This window comes from Meriones unguiculatus, chromosome 6 (assembly GCF_030254825.1).
Source record: "Meriones unguiculatus strain TT.TT164.6M chromosome 6, Bangor_MerUng_6.1, whole genome shotgun sequence".
In the NCBI taxonomy this organism is placed as follows: Eukaryota; Metazoa; Chordata; class Mammalia; order Rodentia; family Muridae; genus Meriones; species Meriones unguiculatus.
Window position 1 is genome coordinate 92,340,837 of NC_083354.1, and position 21,804 is coordinate 92,362,640.

The 21,804-nt window shown below is 36.7% G+C and overlaps 1 protein-coding gene across 1 annotated transcript in view; it reads left to right on the plus strand.

Moving 5' to 3' along the window:
* Positions 1-21,358, plus strand: part of Hcn1 (hyperpolarization activated cyclic nucleotide gated potassium channel 1) — a 435,404-nt gene extending 414,046 nt beyond the window's left edge. Inside the window, exons 7-8 of the mRNA XM_060385736.1 lie at positions 4,742-4,906; positions 8,929-21,358. Coding sequence (XP_060241719.1) covers positions 4,742-4,906; positions 8,929-9,866 — 1,103 coding nt within the window. The 3' untranslated portion in view covers positions 9,867-21,358. The remainder of the gene's footprint in view (positions 1-4,741; positions 4,907-8,928) is intronic.
* Positions 21,359-21,804: the final 446 nt, after the last annotated feature.

Here is a 21,804-nt window from a genome sequence, read left to right on the forward strand (position 1 = left end):
CTGGGCAGAGTGCAGGGAATCTTATGGAAGATCGGGGAGATAGAAAGACCTAGAGTGGACAGGAGCTCCACAAAGAGAACCAAAGCCAATAATTCAGGGGTCCTGTAGAGACTGGTGAATCAGCCAAGGACAGTGCAGGAAGAGAACCTATACCCTCTGCTCATATGTAGCCCATGGACAGCTCAATCTACAAGTAGGTACCCTAGTAAGGGGAACAGGGTCTACCTCTGACGTGGACTCAGTGACTTCTTGATCACCTCCTCCTGGTGAGGTGGCCTAACTAGCCACAGAGAAAGAGGATCCAGACAGTCCTGATAAAATCTGGTAGGCTAGTGTCAGATAGTAGGTGAGGAGGACCTCTGCTATCAGTGGACTATGGGAGGGACATGTGGAGGGGGGAGGGGAGAAGGGAGTGTGGGACCAGTAAGAGATGAGGGAGGGGGCCTATAGCTGAGATACAAAGTGAATAAATTGTAATAAATAATATTAAAAAAGAAAAAGTAAAAATAGAAAAAAAAAAAGACAATCTAAGTCCAGCTGGGCATGGTGGCACAAGCCTGTAATCTCAGCATGCAGGGAAGCCTAGGCAGGCAGATCTTTGTGAGTTCAAGATCAGAGTGGTCTGTAAAGGGAGTCCAGGACAGCCAAGGCTACACAGAGAAACTTTGTCTTAAAAAAAAAATCCATGTATGTTCACACTGGCTAATACAAAAATAACAACGATTGGTTTTTGTTTGTTTGTTTTGGGGCAACAGATACTCGAGATAATCAATAGTATTTTAACTTACCAAAGATTAAGTTTAAGTAAGTATTTAATAAACATTTATGAACAATACCATGAATATACGATATACGTAAACATTAGACAGCTGACAGAGTCACAGCGGAATGGGAAAACAATGTAAATTTGGAGAGAGAGGGAAAAGGAAAGGTGGAAATGTCTGTGAAAACATACATATGAAAAGGAACATGATGTCACATCAGAGTTTGTAATCAACTGGAATGAAATGAAAGCCTTATGACTTCTGGAATATAGAGCCAATGGCTCATCAGCTAAGAGCACACACTTCTCTGGCAGAGGACTAATTTATATCTCTTAAGATAAGTGAATCGATTTAATAAAGGGTGAAAGCTATGATTTGCTTATTAAGCCAATAGTTTTGATGAACTAAGTAAGTAATCATATATAACAATTGCCAACAGGATAAGAAAAACCATAGTAACTGTATAATCTGGTACATCTCTGCAAATGGAAATTACCAATCTATATGGGAAAGTGGCAAGACAATATATTCTGGGCCATTAGAATATTTATCACCATATTCAGTATGTCAATATATAATCATTTCTTTATAATATCCATATTTTAAAATTTATCTTTTTTAGTCTGTGTTTTAGTATTATAAAATTTGGAATACGTAATAACACAAAACCGGTATTTAATGTTTTGTCTTCTCCACATTTTAGATCCCTTTTCAATTCTGCTTGACATCCAAAATACTGCTGTAAGACAAGTTTGATATGCAAATTGGTAAATCCAGGTATTAATGTCATTATCTAGGTATAATGTTATACCTGGATATATATATTTTATTAGTTCTAGCATAACTAATAGAAAGACCTAAAATATAATAAATATGAAAGGAAAAAGGTGATACTTTCTCTGACATTATTATAAGAAAATGAATTAGAAAGTCGATAAAATTCTCTGAGAAAAATATCTTTTTACTGTATAATGGCTAATTACTCTTATTTCATGATACTGAGATTTAGGAACAGAAGCAATATTTGCTTCAGTTACAGTAAACAAGCAAGAAGAATTTTTCACAAAAAATTCCAGAACTCAGGCTGAAAACATTACTTTAGAAAGTCTATCATGAGTTCCTGATTAACTCCCTGTCACTGCAATGTCACACTGTTTTAGAGGTCAGTGAAATCCTTCTGAGTTGGAAAATGCTTGAAGCTATTTGCCCTACCTCGCGAAATAACTGCTTATATAGGTGACAATAATGTCAAGTGGACTTAAATGTTTAGAATCAGGGTTAACGAATGTCAGCAAAAATAGCATTGGGCAGATGATACATCTCATAGCTGAAGGATTATTAAAAGTAGTCACACGGTGTGCTAGGTCAAATCTAATCTCTCAAACAACAGTCTTCCTGGTACAGAAATTGGGACCAGCTTTCATTTTTTAAAAATGAATGTATTTCATTATAAATTACAGTTTATTCACTTTGTATCCCAACTGTAGCCTCCTCCCTTGTTCCCTCCCAATCCTTCCCTCCCTCTCTCACCTTTTCCCATGCCCCTCTCCCAGTCCAATAACAGGGGAGGTCCTCCTCCCCCTCCATCTGAACCTAGCTTATCAGGTCTCATCAGGACTGGCTGCACTGTCTTCCTTTGTGGTCTGGTAAGGCTGCTCCCCACTCAGGGGGAGGTGATCCAAAAGCCAGCCACTGAGTTCATGTCAGAGTCAGTCCCTATTCCCATTACTATGGAACCCACTTGGAGACTCAGCTGCCATGGGCTACATCTGTGCAGAGGCTCTAGGTTATCTCCATGAATGGTCCTAGGTTGGAGTATCAGTCTTAGAAAAGACCCCAGTGCCCAGATATTTTGGTCCTGTTGCTCTCCTTCTGGAGCTCCTGGGGGACCATCTTTCTAATGTACCTGTGACACGGCACATTATTGACAATTTCCTCTTAGCCAAAGAAGGGAAACCTTTTATCACTACCGTGATCACCCTGTAAAGCAGGCTGGGAAAAATCAACCTGAAGGACAATTATAACATATTATAATATTATCTGTAGGAGAATGGATTTATCACTAAGTACATTTGTGCTGAGAATCTTCCTTTTGTGTGTGGAGCTGTAGACTGAATCGAGGCCTTGTGAATGTCGGTAAACACACTCTTCTACTGAGATACTCCATGGCCCCTCGCTTAAAGAAGTGCTTACACGTACTGAGTTAAGAATAATTTTGTGTGGCTTAGAAATAGTTTTGTGTGACTTAGACTAGATATATGCAAGGTCTACTACAAATATATCTAGCAGAGAAGTCAACATTGTTTTATGTACATCTCAATAAAAGAACATGGTATCATAGTTTCTCAATTAAGCGCCATCAGTTTAAGCTACAATTGAACATTTGAAACCCTTGGGCCAAAACCCTTCATACTACACCAAAACAAGAGTTTCTTAAAAACCACACGCATTTTGATGTGTGTAGCTGAATCCACAAAAAAGTGTTAATGCTGTACAAAGCCTCCATGGTCAGGTTTCAGACTTCTGGGGAAGAAGAAGAATGCTGTCTGGTTTGTTTATTCATTTGTCTTTTTTTGCTGCCATCTTGGCATCTCTCTATATATTTGATCTATATACATAAGTATAACTTATAAAACTGTAAATATTGTACTGCCTGTGCACTATTTCCATAACTTTGAGTATCAAATAAAAACCGTCACTGAACAACACATATTTCAAATTATATAAGAAACTTTACGATTCGGTTTATTTGTGTTTGTTGCATGTCCTTGTTTATTTGTTTATGTGTTTATATGTGTATGCATACATATGGGCGGGCATGCGCTATGGCACATATGTAGAGAGAGGCCAGGAGACAATTTGTGCCATTTCTCTGCATCTGAAACATGGGTGCTAGGGATTGAACAGAGGCTGTTAGTGCTGACAGCAAGTGCCTTTACTCAAGCCATCCCATGTGCTCAAAGGGGTCATTGCAAAGAAAAAGAAAGGAAGGAAGGAAAGAAGGAAGAATAGCAGGAAAGAAGGAAGGAAGAATAGGAAGGAAGGAAAAAAGAAAAGGAGGGAAGAAGAAAAGAAGAAAAAGGAGGAAAAGAAAGAAATGATTACTTCTAAGCTTAAAGGAAGACAAAGCCTACAATAATTTGATTTAGTTAATAAAATTTTTAAAATAATATAGGTTAGTTAGCAAACTGAAAATTCTAATTAGAAACATGTGGTTAGAAGGATATTAATTTTAGTGACAAATTTTTGGGTGGTATTTAATTAGGAAGCCACATTTGTATGTTTTCTTCATTTTTAAGTCAGAGTACATAAAGTAAACCAAAGTGCTTCGAGTCACTCTTGATTCTCTGTACAACATACTATCTGCTTCCTGCCCTCTAGAGTTAACAAAAACTTCTGATTATAACTTTTTTCAATTCCATTATGTATTTCTTAATGTCTTTGAAAACAAACCACCACTACTACCACCCCTTTTCTTTAGAGCAGAAACTTTTTCTCTCCCAAAGGCTCTATTGTTTAAAAACACAATCTTTAAAATGGGTATTTTCCAGTGCTAAATGGTCAGATCTAAAAAACACATACAAATAATATGGATTGGCCAAGCTATCTATCTATCTATCTATCTATCTATCTATCTATCTATATGAATGTATGAATTACATATATACTTGTAATGACAATGTAAAAAAAGAGGCCATGAATTTGAAAGAGAGTGGGGTAGATGTATGTGGGACAGTATGATGGGAGGAAATGTAAAGAGTAATTGTAATTGTAGGTATATTATCATATGTAAAACAAAATTTAAAAATGAACATTAACATTCACGTGGTTTTAATAGCCAGATTAATTTCCTGATCAATGGAAAATTAATGCTTCTAACCATTCAATACTCACATGAGTATTTTTTAATTGTAGAAGGCATTAAAAACTTAGAAAGGAATATTACCAATCAAATGATTCTTTCTTCTTTTTTACAGAGATTTGCCTACTGACTAAGGGCCGGCGCACTGCCAGTGTTCGAGCTGATACATACTGTCGTCTTTACTCCCTTTCGGTGGACAATTTTAATGAGGTCTTGGAGGAATATCCAATGATGAGACGAGCCTTCGAGACGGTTGCTATTGACCGACTAGATCGGATAGGTAATCTTTAGCTTTCCACTTTCCTCAAGCACAATTTAGTGTTACTTTCAAATTCTGCTGCATAGATCCCTTGTTAGTTTCTGTGGAGAAAAAAAATAGCAAATAGCTGTGTAGCAAGTCGCTGGTTAGAAAGATCTGAAGTGGTGCCGGATCCTTCTGAGAGCTTTGGATTGATTTGTTCATGTCTGTTTTTGCTAGCTACACAAAATGATAACCAAAGTGAAACCACTTCAGTTTGAGTCTTCAGGTAAAACACACTGATAGAAATTTTAGATAGCAGCAATAAAATAGCACTTAAAGCCAATAACATGAGTCTGTATTACATTCCAAATTCATCATAAGGTTCTTTTTATCTTTAAGGGCCAGTTTTACATTTTATACCTACATTAAAAAGTTAAAAACCTGTGCAACTAAATCAGTATCGTCAGATACGTCAAAATGTTTGTAATACAGACTCAAATAAAATAAGCCTCTGTAGATATGCCCTACATAGGTGTTTACTTTGCAAACTTCAATGTTATGACGTATGCCTTGCTACAAAACAAAACTATATTAAATAGAACTTACTAGTTATCTCAGGATTTGTGTAGTTTCCACAGCAAAGTAGGGTCATGTCTTGCTGTTAAATATCCTCGCTAGCCTAGAATACACTGAAATATGATAGTATGTATTCATTCTTCAAACCTTAACCTTTTTGTCCACCTTGTCTTTCCTTCCCCTGTTTCTTAGCGTAGTTCTGCGTGAGATCCACAACTCAGCTTAAGCACTATTCCCTGTAAAAATGTTTTTGGGCTTCCCACCACATACAAGTCTAAATTCCCTTGATGTGTTCTCATACAGTCTCCTACATTCCCTTCTCATGGCACTTTCTTTGTTATGGTAACTGTTCTAGAAAAATACTAAATTTTATGAATGAAGAAAGCATCTCTAACTCACCATTAGAGTTGTAATACTTGGTCCGCAATGTGTGCATATTGAAGGGGAGGGCAGAAGGAGGGAGTAAATATACCTGAAGCAGATGGATTTGGGGGTCAGTTAGAAGTCAACAAACAGGTGCATCAGGAGTTCACTCTTCCAAAGGTAAGCTCTTACTCTAAGACAGCTTCTTGCTCATCTTTCTTTCCCTCTACGTATGCCAGAATGGCAGATTCTAAATAGATGATGTAAAGTAAAAGCACTATGTGGACCTTACACTGGGCACAAGAAACATCCTAAAAGTTCACACAGACAACAAGTTAACAGGACATAGTATCTAGAGAGATAGAGCACAAAAAATAAGAAGACATCTCTGAAACTAGGATTTGAAGACGACCTAAGTGTTTGTTATATGAATGTTCGAGTTGGACACAAAGACTGATTTCTGTTTGAGACTGAGTTATTAAACCAAGTGGACATCATTAGATAAACTATTATAGTTTAGCGTATTCAGTAGTTTCTATTAATCTGGTTCATCTTTATTCTCCTCAAAATTATAACTTTTCAAGAAAATTACACAAAATGGTTTTATTCAATAGTATAAGTAATAACATTGCTAGTAAGCACCAAACATTTGTATTTTTGACACTGAAAAAAAATATTCCAATTTTAATTCTTTCCGTGGATAAAGTTAACTTAATTATGAAACACTGAGTGTTCAAATACAAAGTAACAGTGTGCATCTCAATATCAAATAAACATCTGTATCCATTACCAATACTAACAGAAGAGTCTTTGGGAAATTAGAGGAGCGTTGAGGAAAGAAGCTATACCGATTTTGACAATGATTTAAAATAATCACTTTCCCCAGCATCCAAGAAAATTATCATAATGCACCTTGTTGAAAATATACTCAGTTATTTTTGAAATGATACTATTTAGGAGTGGAGAATAAGTTATCCATTTTGCATTTACCGTGCTCATTTGGGTATAATTTTTCTTTTGCATCTGTGTGTTCTTACTTTTTGTGTGTTCTTATTTTTTATTATTGAAAATAGATTCTTTTTGCATACAACGCATCCTGACTACAGTTTTCCCTCCTACTACTCCTCCCAGCTACCCACTCCCTCCCCTCCCCCAAGATTCAGGCCCCTTTCTCCCTTCAGAAAAGAGCAGGCCTCCAAGATACAGCAACCACACAAGACAAAACGAAATATAATAAGACAAGGCAACCCAATAGGAGAAAGAGTCCCAAGAGCAGACAAAAAGTCAGACACATCGCTCTCACAGTTATAAGTCCCCCCCCCGACCCCCAGAGCTAACAGCCACAGTGTATGTGCAGAGGACCTGCTGCAGAGCCCTGGAGGCCCCTTGCTTGCTCGTGAGCCTTATGTGCCCTGCATAGTTTATTCAGCGGGCAGGGTTATCATAGTGTCCTCTGCATTTTTATTTTATTTCTTTTACCAACGTGCTGTTGATTCTAATTGGGATTATGCCAGGGAATGCCTATCAACTACAAAACTCTCAAAAAAAAAAAAATGAGAGTAAGTAGAGCTAACACTCATTTGTGTCCTGGAGTGAGCTGAGGGGCACAGAGCTCTTCATGACCCCTCCCATCCTCGGGGCCACCTGCACAGGAGAGAGGAATGCTCATGAGTTGATTCTCAGTGTGCCAGCACATAAGCATCGCCTGAGGAAATCTGCTTGCAAATGGTAAAATCTGGACCCCACATCAGGCTGTTCACATGTAATTGGCATGCACTGACAATCATGATGTCCTGCAGCTCCAGAGATCAGAGAAACAGTCAGCTAGAGTTAAGAATCATTGGTACCTGAAACTGGTCAAACGCTGAATCTCTGAAAAAGTTCAAGAAACTGTGTATAAAACAGTGTCTGACTTGATGTTCTGGGGAGGATTGATATAGGGGTAGGGGCTCCCCTTTTCTGGGGGAAAGGGAGAGGGGAAGGGAGAAGTGACTATGAGGAAAGGAGGGAGGAGCCGCTCTTGGGATGTAAAGTAAATAAACTGAAATAAAAATAAGTTAAAAAAAGAAAAAAAAATAAAAATAAAACGATCTGATTCAGTGATCTGAGTCTTGTCTGAGGGACCATCTTTCTTACAGGTACAAAGATGATACAGATGAAGCCAATTTGTTAACTATAGCAAAGGCTTCACAATCAGAATTCTTTCCTGTCTTTACAGCCACTTTACTTCCTAATCCAAATTTATTTGTTCATAATTTATTCTCTTTATATCTCGATTGTAGCCCCATCCCTCATCTCCTCTAGGTCCCACCCACCCTCCTTCTTCCCATCCATCCCTCTCCTATAGTCCTCAGAAAGGGGTGGGGGGACCACCTCCCCTACCATCTGACCCCAGCCTATCAAGTCTCATCAGAACTGCCTGCATCCTCTTCCTCTGTGGCCTGGGAAGGACACCCCAACAGGGGGAGGTGATAAAAAAGCAGGCAACAGAGTCCATGTCAGAGACAACCCCTACTCCCCTTATTAGAGAACCCACGTGGAGACTAAGCTGCTTATGGGCTACACCTGAACAGGGGTCCTAGGTCCTCTAACCCAGATTTCTGAGCTGTGATCATAACCTTGCCATGTCATAAATATGATAAATACATCTGCTTCAGGATCTTGAGCATTGGACAAATGGTTCTACTTAAAGCTTTTTGTTGCCTTGTCTGAAAGCAACACTCCAGTGCTGGCTCTCACTCTCCATTGCCTTGCCTTGCAAACACAACTTGAAATTAAAAATAACGATTCTAGACCCAGCCTGACCCAAAGACGCCTTTTCCTCTATCCCTCAAATAACTCTCCTATAAAACGTGTACATTTCCTCTAGAAAGCAGTTTTCATTTTTGCCATCTTTAGTCTTTCCAATTTTTCTTAAGTACAGAGTGAGATTTCTAAGCAGATGCAAAATTATACATGAGGCAGAAATTTTATTTCTGTTTGGTTGTGACAGATTGCGTTCTTGACTTCTAAACCCATTGGTCCTAACGGTGGCATACATCACCCTGGAGCAGTCAGTCTTGCGTGGCTTTATTAATTCTTTCCAGCCTGTCTAAATGCCTATTTTTTTTCTTTGCTGATAGGCAAGAAAAACTCCCTTCTCCTGCAGAAGTTCCAGAAGGATCTGAACACTGGTGTTTTCAACAACCAGGAGAACGAGATCCTGAAGCAGATTGTGAAACATGACAGAGAGATGGTACAAGCTATCCCTCCGATCAACTACCCCCAGATGACAGCCCTGAACTGCACATCTTCAACCACAACCCCAACCTCCCGCATGAGGACACAGTCTCCACCAGTCTACACTGCGACCAGCCTATCTCACAGCAACCTACATTCGCCCAGCCCCAGCACACAGACACCCCAACCCTCAGCCATCCTTTCCCCCTGCTCCTATACCACGGCAGTCTGCAGTCCTCCTGTACAGAGCCCCCTGGCCACGCGAACTTTCCATTACGCCTCTCCCACTGCTTCCCAGCTGTCACTCATGCAGCACCCACAGCAGCAGCTACAGCAGTCCCCTGCACAGCAGACTCCGCAGCCGCAGCCGCAGCCACAGCCGCAGCCGCAGCCGCAGCCGCAGCCGCAGCCGCAGCCGCAGCCGCAGCCGCAGCCACAGACACCTAGTAGTTCCACACCGAAAAATGAGGTGCACAAGAGCACGCAAGCGCTTCATAACACCAACCTGACCAGAGAAGTCAGGCCCCTCTCGGCCTCGCAGCCGTCCCTGCCCCACGAGGTTTCCACTATGATCTCCAGACCTCATCCCACTGTGGGCGAGTCCCTGGCCTCCATCCCTCAGCCAGTGGCGGCAGTCCACAGCACGGGCCTTCAGGCAGGGGCTAGGAGCACAGTGCCGCAGCGTGTCACCTTGTTCCGACAGATGTCCTCGGGAGCCATCCCCCCAAACCGAGGAGTTCCTCCTGCACCCCCACCACCAGCAGCTGTCCAGAGAGAGTCTCCGTCAGTCTTAAACACAGACCCAGATGCAGAAAAGCCACGTTTTGCTTCGAATTTATGATTCTTGCTGATTGTCAAAGCAGAAAAGAAACACTCTTAATAAACAGAATATTCTCAGATATTATTTTATTCTATCTCATGATAGATCCCTATAGCCTATTCTGAAAAGATATTTTAGACAGCTCCTGCCTACATGCAAATGTAAAAACATATATACATATACAATTTAATATACACACACATATATATCTAAATACCCAAGAAATCGTTCAAAAGACTTGTATAGCATTCAGTGTTACATTTGTTCCTTTCTTTAAAACCATTAAAGGATTTAACATGTTGTTGTAAGACAATTGATTTTTAATATTTTCCTTAATTCCTTTGCTATATGTATTTCTCCTTTTTATGACGAGTTCTTGGAATCAATGGGAACAAAACTCTGATTTTAAAAAAGGCAACTCCAATTAGTTCCAGAATAGCACCAATCAAAACTTTCTTTCATTAGCTCTGCCTCTGCATCTAGATTGTTAATTTTGCGGGATTCACTAAACTAATCCCAGTTTATAGCTCTAAATTGTATTTTGGTGCTTTAAATTTTGAGTTAAGTAAAGGGATACACTCCATGCACAGCCACTATAGGAGACTAACATTGCCACTGTTAAGGCTTTCTCTAACCTCAAACATGTTCCTTGATTTCTGCAAAAGGGTGAGGAGGTATTTGTCGTCATGTGTTTTGGACTTTTACCAAGACTCAGTCAATGTTAGTTGTAAATAACTTTTCCAACCCAAGTAAACGTAACTATTCTGTATTGTATAAAGGTAAAAGTCACTAAGAATTTAGTTTTGTTGCTTCACTTCAAAAGTTAGAGTTTTAAATTTCACAGAACCTAATAATTGTGACAATTGTTCAAATGTAATGCAATGGCTTGAGACCTACAATATTATTTTAACCTGCAATATTTTATGCAAAATTGTATGCTTGAATCTACAAATTGCTTGTATTACACCAAAAATCATTACTTTTCTTCCTTCTTGACATAATCAAGCATCTGAAACTAGTCCTGGCATGCTTTTTGGGGCAAAAAAGAAAAAAAAAGTAGATTCAAACCAATTATTGTAAGAAATGGCTTACAGTATTTCTCACTTCTAGAAGAGTATAATAATTCAATAATTGCCTCTTTTAAAATTCTTATAAGGCTGACTTGGATCTCTGACTTAAATCTAGAAGTGAGGTTTTCGCTTTAATTTAATATTATTACTGTTATTATCATTTAAATGATTATTTGCAAATCACAGCTTGGTTTGGAGTTAAATGTGTTGTGTCTTCATGTTAGTTGGTAGTTTACTATGATGTTAATGTGAAGAAATAAATATAATATATCATCACATCTGTTTGGAAATACACATTTTGCCCTATGTATATTGTAACTAAGCAGTTAGTAAATCTTAAGGCATGTGGTAACCAACATAGTCCTTAGATAGACAGGAGGTTTGCTCTTTTAAATGTGCTGAAAGTAATGTGGACCTGGTGACAGAAAGCAAGGTCGAAGCTGAGCTGTCCGTAAGCATTGTTTGTTCATTTGTTTCCTTAATTCTTTCTGTGAGCATCAGCCTCTTCTAGAGAAGTCCTTTAGTGATCATGTGTGTTTACTGGATCCCACACATGTGGTTGATGACTAGAACAAAACGGCAAGATTCCCAATGTCTGACTTCTGACAGTAACTCGGGAGAGTAACCTGGAGTGGTGGGCTTTGGGAGCACAGGTACTGATGATCCATTTAAGAACACACATTCTGTTAGGACAGGGCCTCCAGATAGACTTGAGGACAGAGGACAAAGGCAGAAGCAAGAGCTCTAAAGTGGATCTGTGTTAAGTGTTAAGCCTTTAAGGGATCTAACACCTATGAAACCAAAATGGATTGTCATGCTTAATTGCCAACAGATCCTAACTTGTGTGGAAGCAATCAACAATGCTTGGCAAGGTGATATTATTTAATACTGACATGCTGGTGACCAATGACAGACTGTTGGAAATAATGTAAGAGAGAAATTGTTCAGTCTACCTAGAATCTATGGGAAAATTGCAAGACCATTTACATATCAATACAAAACTCCTTTATTTTATTAAAATATAAAAGTTAGCTTCTTATTAAGATCATGCTTTAGTCTTTTAAATTATTAAAGGTTTACATTTGACAGGATTAATGGGTTTGGTAGTAAAGTATTTTTATATATAAATTTTTTTAGCACTGTTGGGAAACATCAGCAAAATTGAATTGCCTCGTCATTCAGTGCAACCATAAAATTTTTATTCACTTTGTACTAGAATGGACAAAGAACCCTAAGCTTTATATGTTCATCTAAAAAAATGGTACAGGGTAAATTATATACACATATGTATGAATGTATATATATATGTATATTTAGATCAAGGAGAAAGTGACTGATGTTTCTGTAATTTAAAGGTACAGTGCTAGGAGAACATGACCTTTTTTCTCTGTACATAGTTAAACTCAGGTGTGGAGTTTTAATCTATACAGAAAGAACTGTATTATGGTATTTTGCTGCTGAGAAGATAGGACAGTGGCTGAACTTTACCACTGTATGATCAGCGAAGAGTTAGAGTATTTCTTTTGTCTTTGCTCAAAGCCATACATATATAAATATATAAAGATTATTAATAAATCCAACAGAAAATAAACCAAAATTATGAATATTTTTTGTTGAACTCTAATCAAATGTTTTGACTTGTTGATGAGTACAGATTTGCTTATCTTTCTGTCTTTGTATAATTTCCAAGAAGATTTGTTCTTGAAAATCACCATACAATTATTACAGACATTCTAGTATGAAAATAATTTAAATAGCATATGGATTTTCCAGTCATCCCTTTTTTTTAGTTTTTTTTTTCCATACAGTAAAATTTGTTTATTTTGTTCCTTACTCTATGCATCTTTAGTATGTGGTGTTTGTCCAGTTTCAAAACACAGCCATGATTATATTACTGGATATGAGGATGATGTTGAATTATGTACATGACTTGTTTTCTCTGGGCTTTTCAAAGGCCTCTGAGAGAATTCAATGAGTATAAATAGTGAAGCACTCTTAAACACAATGAAGATAAAATTGTGGTTTTAACTGGTTGTCCTTCTCAAACACACAGCTCCAGATCTCTATGACCTCTCCATAAGTGAGTGATTATCAAATGGATGTCATTCTGCTTTTAAAATGGCGATTCTACCATTTGCAGACTTAAATGAACATGGTATTTTCAGGACACTGCAAAGGAAACAGTCAAGTTATTCTAACAATTCTTATAGAATATGAACAATTTAAACAATATGATGAGCTTAAACTTTTAAATCCATTTTGCTGAAAACAGAATTACTCATGATTCAAAGTATAAATCATTTCTATTGTCTTTCAGAGTTATTGTGTAAAATATCTTCATATATTTTTATGACTTATGTTTTTATCTGGTAATTTTACTATAATTGTTTCCTTTGTCTCTTACTTTCCTTATTTTCATAATATTAAACTAGATGACCAAGATTTTTCTCACTTCTTACCTCCTCCAGCCTTGTAGAGCATGTCATGCAATGCAAGCATGGATTTGTTGTTGTTCATATTCACTAACCCTAACAAACATTTACTATATGCTAGGTATGTCAACCTAAAAATTTATGTCTGTGCCATGAGAAACATGTATGGCTAGAATATCATTGGGAAATGCGCTATACTGAATTCTGAATAGTCAAAGAGTAGTTATGAATATCATACTTCCAATTGAACATGTGGCCAAATTACACCTGAGCTCTTTAACTTTATTCAAAATAGTTCCTGAAATATTTTCAAAATGGTATTAGAGATTTTCTTTCAAATATTTTTTAAATATAGTTTTAGGGTTATTTATAGTTGATGAGGTCATTTGAAAATAGTGACTTTCTAAAGCAATTTTATTTCACTTTTAAGAAATAATACTTCTTTTATCTTATCTCCACAGTTTCCCCACTCTTCTCTCCTCCCAGCCTCTCCCTGGGCCCCCTCTTTCCCAGATCCCACACACACCTCCCTTCAAAAAAGAGGAACATTTTTATTGTTGTGCGGGTTTTTTTTAAGGCAAATAATGAATTGATTATAAAAGACAACCTCAGTATTAAAAGTAATGCAGCAACTGAAAAGAAAAAAAAAAAAAAAACCTTTGCCTAACTTCAGAAAAGATCCAAGTTCATATCAAACCAATCTTCCATCTCTCATTTTAGGGTTTTTAAATAAAGGCCATATGCTTATTGCTGTTCTTCCCTAAGATAATTGATATCTTCATGAGCAGGTCATTTTGGCCTTAGTCACATTTTTAGCTGGTGAAGTAACCTATCTTTCACCACAAAGGAGCCCTTCATTCTAACTCAAAGAACATGTCAGTGATTTTCGAATACTTTACTGCTTTACCATTTGTGCATTTCTCTCAATAAAATGTCATTATTACCTTCTCTTCATATTGAAATAGTCTTTCTCTGACACAAAGTAATGAGGTATAAAGATACTTTTTCAAACAAATCCAGAATAACATTGAGATGAATAGTATACTTATCCCATGTACAAAATCTTATGTCCCAGATAACTCAAAACATGACAAATAATATTTCATAAATCAAAATTATTATGCTAACCATGACCCAATTATTCTTATTTTAAATTAAGACAGGACCCAAACCCACTCTTACATGACTGTGCCTCTCTTATCTCACCATAATTCTACTCCTTTTTTCTTAGCCAAAGGTGGGTGAGTAATGACAAATGAAGATTTTGTTGAAAGAAGTCTTGCCAAGACTTGCAACTGATGCATCATGAGACTTCTTTAAAGATGCTATTAAAAGAAAAGCTATGCAAGTCTATGAATTTATTTTCAAGATAGTAGATGTAGAGAAAAACAACTGTAGAAAGAATAAATTCTGAAGAACCCATCTATATGCAATGGTAAAGGAAATGTGCTTCTAAAATATGAATGATTAACAGAACACTGGTGGTTTGTAATAGTCACATCTTGCTGACGCTAGAATGCCTCATAGATTTAAAAAAAACAGATTTGAAATGGTAAAATTGGATTTAAACCCTTCTTTTTAGAAGGGTTTAAATTTTAATTATCCTACCAAAGGTTTTATAATTTTATACTTTAATCTTAATTTTATGAAGCAATCAAATAATTTATGGTGAAATTTGTGTTTGCTAATGTAAATGAAATAAAATTAATTTGTGTCAGTGTAAGAACTAAGGCTATTTTGTTACCTCACATTACTTGTGAGAAGGCTAGGCCTGAAGAAAGACCCAGTGTTTGCCAAAGACTGAGAATAAGTTTGGAAAAACAAAAATTCATCAGCTTGCCATATTGAAAACAGTATGAGCACGAAGAACAAAAGTGAAAATGAGTTAAGGTACATGGCAGAGACATGATTTGGATTCAACTGAAGCTAGTTTTCCGGAACTGCCTGGTAGTATCATGTTTCATAGACATTGTAGACATTGTCTACACAAATATAGATATTCTTTGGAGATATTTTATTTCTAGTATATAATAAATGTTCATTCAACTCGATGAGAACTGCTCTTTATTATTCTGTGATTATAACTATTATAACATTTGAGTAGACAGTGCTACTCATTCCTTCAGTTGGACACACCTACAAAAATTGATGCATATAGCAATTTTTCAAAAAAAAGTAAGGGTTTTTAATTATTTTAAAATAATTAGATTTATTTAAATGACTTAAAGTTACTCATAATTCTTAAGCAGAAAAAATGGACTTCTGCCACAACAGAAGTTAAAATTTCTTTAGATTAAGAGTAGGTTTCTATAAAGAAAATTTGTATTTGTAGAGGCAAACACATTTTCTTAAAACTTGTTTAGTTTCCATTTAAATTGTGGCAACATCCTCAGAAATTGGAGACATAATTTGGAGGAAGTAATTGCATAACTCATCTGAGAGATCAAAAACCAACTTTTACAACGTTTAGTGTCATTTATTTTTAGTAATTTATGTGGCAAGGGCCTTTGATTCTAAGTATTAAAAAATAAAAAATACTTGCCAAAATCCTTTAATATATACTGCCAATGTCTTATATAAAACTCCAGAGAAAACAAGCATTTCTGAGTAGCTGAAAGTATGATATTCTGATATTTATATTAAAGTATTGGACCTCAGTAATATTAAATAGCATTTCATAGACACAATATCTGCATAGACCAAGTAGCATATGTCTTCCATATATCTCTATTGCAAAGATTCTATTTATACTAATAATATTGGCTCACGGACCAAAGTATAGAAGGGTGCAAGCACAGTGTTCTTCAGAGTCATCATCATAGGATGCTAGACACATTCCCAAAACAACATAAATCAAAATCTTTTTGGCCTTCCAATCAAGAACAGCATTCAGGGGCAGTGCCAAGTTCGTATGAATATTGAAAACAACGATTTATCTCTTCTTGGCAACAGTAATCTCACTTTGGGAGTTAGCCAAAATTAATTTCAAGCCATATTTCCTCAGTCTGATAAATGATCAGAATAGCACCATGTGTGTAGCTCATAAACTTTCCCTACATGTCTACAGAGAATCTGAAAGCATTCCCACATATAGTTTCACAGAGTCTGCCTATGCAGAATGAAAGCACTGTCATATTTACAGTAAAAGGGGTAATGTCCACTAGACTTAAATATAAAATATTTTAAAATATTTTTAGTTTCTTAGAGGCAAAATGACCATCCATTTGCACACCTTTTTAATGGGATAAATGTTTACATAGGAGACTCCATGTTTTTATGAGTAAATGGTATTGGCTTTTAATAGTTTAAAGGAACTCTTTGCATTGATAATGGTAATAAAGTGAACTATCTTTATATTATTCTTTACCAAAAGTGCATGAGTAAAAATATGTTACATTATTTTGATATTCTCTATGGTAAATATGAATGTTGACCATTATCATTTCCTGTATACTGTTGTTTTATGTTAAATTTGACTGGATTTCTAGTAAAATGACAAAGATACTTTCTACATAGCAAAACAAAGGGAAGGGAAGAGGGAAACAGGGAGAGAGGGAAACTGAGGGAATTTGACCCAGTAATATTACTTTTTTAGTCAGTTGATTATAAGCATATAACTGTATCATCAATCTGATTGTTAATTGGATGTGGGAGGAAAAAAACAATAGAAATTGTGACAATTCCAGAAAGCTTCTCAAGGATTTTATTAGAAATGTTGGACACTTTGCAAATGATCAGTCATGGGTGTTATAGAAGAATTTGGGGTATTATTTCAGGATAGTCTTTCTTTCCTTTAGGCAAGTGGTTCTCAATCTGTGGGTCATGACTCCTTTGAGGGGTCAAACAGCCCTTTCGCATGAGTAGGCTAGTACCATCACAAACACAGATATTTACATTATGATTCATAACAGAAACAAAATGAATGTTATGAAGTAGCCATGAAAATAACTGTATGGTTGGGGTCACCACAACTGGACGTATTGTATAAACAAGTAGCAGTATTAGGAAGGTAGAGAATTACTTTAATTGTAATGCATTATAATTGTTCAACTGACCGGTGGGCATGTCTCCATGCCAAGAAATGAGGTTGTGTCTTTAAAATCTCAAGCAACTTAGAAAACCTATCTCAAGGGTTTCCTACCTATCAAATCTACACACCATGTTTATATAAAAGAAATATTCCTGTGATAACAACAGGATTATGATTTCTGGCAAGACAATTTTTATATTCTAATGGCATTAGATATCATAAATTATGAATCCATTAAAAGTTTTATGGGGTTACTATGAATAAGTACACAATGTCACAGAAAATTTGTAAGTAAGCCCATCAGCCCTTTATATTACATAAGAACAGGAGAGAAAGAGGGACTGGCCACCAACTAAAAAGAGAAAGACTGAACATTTCAGTTCTTAATCATCTTTTAAATGTATAGTTGTGGTTTATTTTCTTCCAGCCTCGTCAAGAATTGAGACCTAACTCACAAACAATGTCTATAGGCCTTAGGTTCCAAAGCAAACAAATTAAGAACATGGGAAATATAAAGTGTAAAGCCATCCAGTTCAGGTGTAAGAACGAGGAAAAATGAATGACACAGATGAATATCAGATGAAAGCATCATTCAGTGTTCATTTCTATTATGTGTTACTACAAGGGTCGCTCTAAAGACAAATAGAAACATAACAGTGACCTGGGTAGGAAGACTGTTTTAAAACATGTAACAGTAAGTTTTTTATTGTGTATGGGGCTTAATGTTGTCATCATTTAACATCACACACTATATGACTTACCTGCAGTGTATTTCTACAGATTATTTCCTCCCTGTAGGCCTTTCTCCCCAGTCTACTCCATAACTGTCTTGTATGATATTTAAAAAAAATATTCAAAAAGTCATGTGCTTTAAAATACACTCCTAAAATGGGTACTTCAAGCCAAAATAGATATCGTATGTTCAGCCATAAAATATGAATAAATTAAAAAGAGTTTTAAGGGGTTAATCTGAAATTGCAATGAGAATACACAAGTGGTAAGCTGGGTGTGGTGGCACACACCTTTAATCCAGCACTCCTGAGAAAGAGTCAGGCAGCTCTCTGAGATCTAGGACAGCCTACTCTACACAGTGAGTTCCAGGATAGCCAAGGCTACAGAGAAACCCTGTCTCAAAAAGGAAAAAAAAAATGCAGATGTGGAAGAGGAAGGTGTAATCTTCAAGACTGAGCTTCAACTTCTCAGAAATAAAGGAGAGAGTAGGAACATAATGAGGAAACCAACAAGATCCACATTTTCAGATCTAACTTTGCAACCCTTCTGAACTATTCGATGGTAATGACATCAACACAAATTCTAAGCACAGTGTGGTTCAAGAACAGTTGTTACTGAGGAAAGAGATAATGTTGAGAGAATCCAGGATGGAGTTAGGTCAAATATGTGCCTGATTTGTTGAAAAGATACCCACAAACAAACAAAACAAAACAAAGGCAGCTTTTCACTCCAGATAGAGGCAAACCTACCAACAGGAAAAGCATGGGGTGGTAAACATAAAAGCCTTCAGATATACAGATGCTTGAATGGCCTCTGAAGTACCATGGTGACAGGGTTTCCCAGCATCCCACCATAATGGTATCAGTGCTCACATAGAACTGCATGTCAAAGGTGCATCTCCTCTTCCACACATGCAAGAGCCAGCTTCTTTCTGACAAGGATGTTAGCATTTTTTAAATTTTTATTTGTTTGTTTATTTTTACAATTTATTCACTTTGTATCCAGGCTAATCTCCTCCCAATCCCATCCCTCTCCCTCTTCTTCTATGCTCCTCCCCTAGTCCACTGACTCATCGGGACTGGCTGAGATGGCTCAGCTGTTAAAGGTTAGGCTCACAATCATAAATGTTAGCCTTTTTTCTTTGCATTATAATCAGTAGCATTCTTCATATAAAGAGTTTCAACTTAGCAAGTCCCATCCTTAGATGGTAGAAGTGTATATGGGAATAGTGTGACAAAGGTTTGTCCAATGTAATTGTCTCACAGCGTGTACTCATTAATTTCTAAATTATTTTAAAGGTTCTTCATTAATTGTATTCATGCTGTAGGTAAAACATATTTCTAAATACATAACATATTTTGTTCTACCAATAAAAATATCAGTACAGAAGAAGGAACCAGGATAAAATTTTTACTGTATAAGTAGGCTTGAGAACTAAAGTCATCAGTGCTGATGGGCAAGGCTATTTCTTTTAATAACACTCCTACTGGTGAACATTTCAATCTTTTTTCCTTTTTCTTAACTTCATATTTCTCCCGTTTTTCTTTCCTTCTTTTTCTACCCCTCTATCTCTAGTTTTCTATTACATGTTGTTTTTAATTTTTTACATTGCCATATAATCCTGGCTATTCTAGAATTCACTGTGTAGACCAAGTTGCCCTTGAACTTTTGGAAATCCTCCTGTCCCCTTAATGTTTGGATTATAGGTGCATGCCACCATAACTGATGGAAAGAAGAGTTTCTATGAGACGATAAAAAAAAAGTATTTGACTTAGAATAAATAAAGTGATGAACAGGAAAATTACCAAGCAGAGGGAGAATCAGATCCATTTGAACATATCAAACTGGACTGACTATATTTTTCCACAAGTTTCTTATCACCAGATTTGTAAAAATCTGAATGTGACTATTAAAGAATTATATTTAGGAACATGGCTCCTATTGAAGACATATTCCCAGTTAATGAAGCTTTCACATTTCTGTTGGAAACTGGATGTGTAGCCAGAGGTATTCAAATGGTAACATCTAAAGGATATCCAGTGGTCCTTTTAGATGTACTGTTTCTTCTATGCTGATTTGAACTCCTGCTATTTAGCCATGTTGTTTCCTTTTGCTTGTTTCAACTTTATTGACATATATGTACATACATATATGTATACATGTATATATACATATATATCTTGAAGTGCAAATTAAGCTATTATTTCTGCGTCTTGTTTAGGTTTTTATCAACTAATCGGATTCATTCCTTGAATAGTGAAATGTGTCAAGAAATATTCTTGGTTTTATATATATAACTATGATTTAAAAAACAAAAATTTGGAGCTAGAGAAATGACTCAGGGGTTAAGAACATTTACTGCTCTTGTAGTGGAGCTGGGTTTAGTTTGAACTCTTCACAACTGCTTGTGATCACAGTTCCAAGAAATCAAGGGATCTAGTGTCCTCTTCTGTACTCTAAAGGGAACCATAATGCACATGGTATACATGCATACATGCAGGCAAAACCCCATGCACACAAAAACACAAAGATCTTTTCTTCTTAATTAAAAAAAAAGTGAACAAGAAGTGTTGTGGTCCTATTAAGTTGATGTCTTTAAAGAAAGAAAAGGGATGATAAACAAGTCAGGAAAAGCATGGATAGTGGAGAAAGTTTTGGAGGAAAGGGATGAAGGGGAGGGATATAGACTGCTGGGAAGAAGGACTGGGTGGAGGTGCTGGTTTCAGTACCTTGGTCAAGGGTTTTCAAGAGAGAGAGAGAGAGAGAGAGAAATGAACACTAAGCAAAGACTGCAAACAAACAGATTATCTGATAGCCCATTGTCTTTGTGTGCCTTGCTACTGAAACAGTGACAGATGGATTGGCAACATTAGACATTTGTATTAAATGCAAGATCCTGGGCCTGATGACACACAAGCAGGAAATGTGCTTTCTAACAGAGTCCTGGGATATTCACATGCGTTTTACGGTTGAGAAGCATAACCATGGTAAAGTCCTAGGGAGGAAAGTGAACTTTCAGGTATATGGACATTTCCGGGAATGTTACATCACAATAAAAGGTTTTGGCTACACAGGAAGAGTAAGGGGGCCTCTGATAAACATGCAGATCCTGAATGTCATAGTCAATTTTACATGTCATCATTTTACCCTGGACAGTCCTTGCTTTGATTTACACTCTTTTTCCAAGCCTGCCTCCTGATACTTCGATTGAAACAAAAAAGAAATAAATGATTAAATGTTATGTTATAATTTCCTCATTTCCCTGTCTTGCTATCATAGCCATCAATGTTTCTAAATCTAACATTAACCTGATATTCCAACTGCTGTTTAATGTTAACAACCTCACATTCTCATTGTAAAAATAAGTTGTCCAATGTCCTGTAAGTGCTTCTATTTCCCCATTAAATCTACACACCTGCAGTGTTTTGAAAGTCTGGCTATATTGACTGGCTCTACTATCTACACCTGTGTGTATGCTAATTACATAGTTCTGTAGCCTCTCAGTTTATTTTATTACTCTCTCTCTCTCTCTCTCTCTCTCTCTCTGTGTGTGTGTGTGTGTGTGTGTGTGTGTGTGTGTGTGTTATGCATGGGTGTATGCAGGTGTGCATACCCATAATTATACCTGTAGAGACCAGTGATCAACATCTGATGTCATTCTCTATAGTTCCCCATCTTGTTAAAGAGGGTTTCTC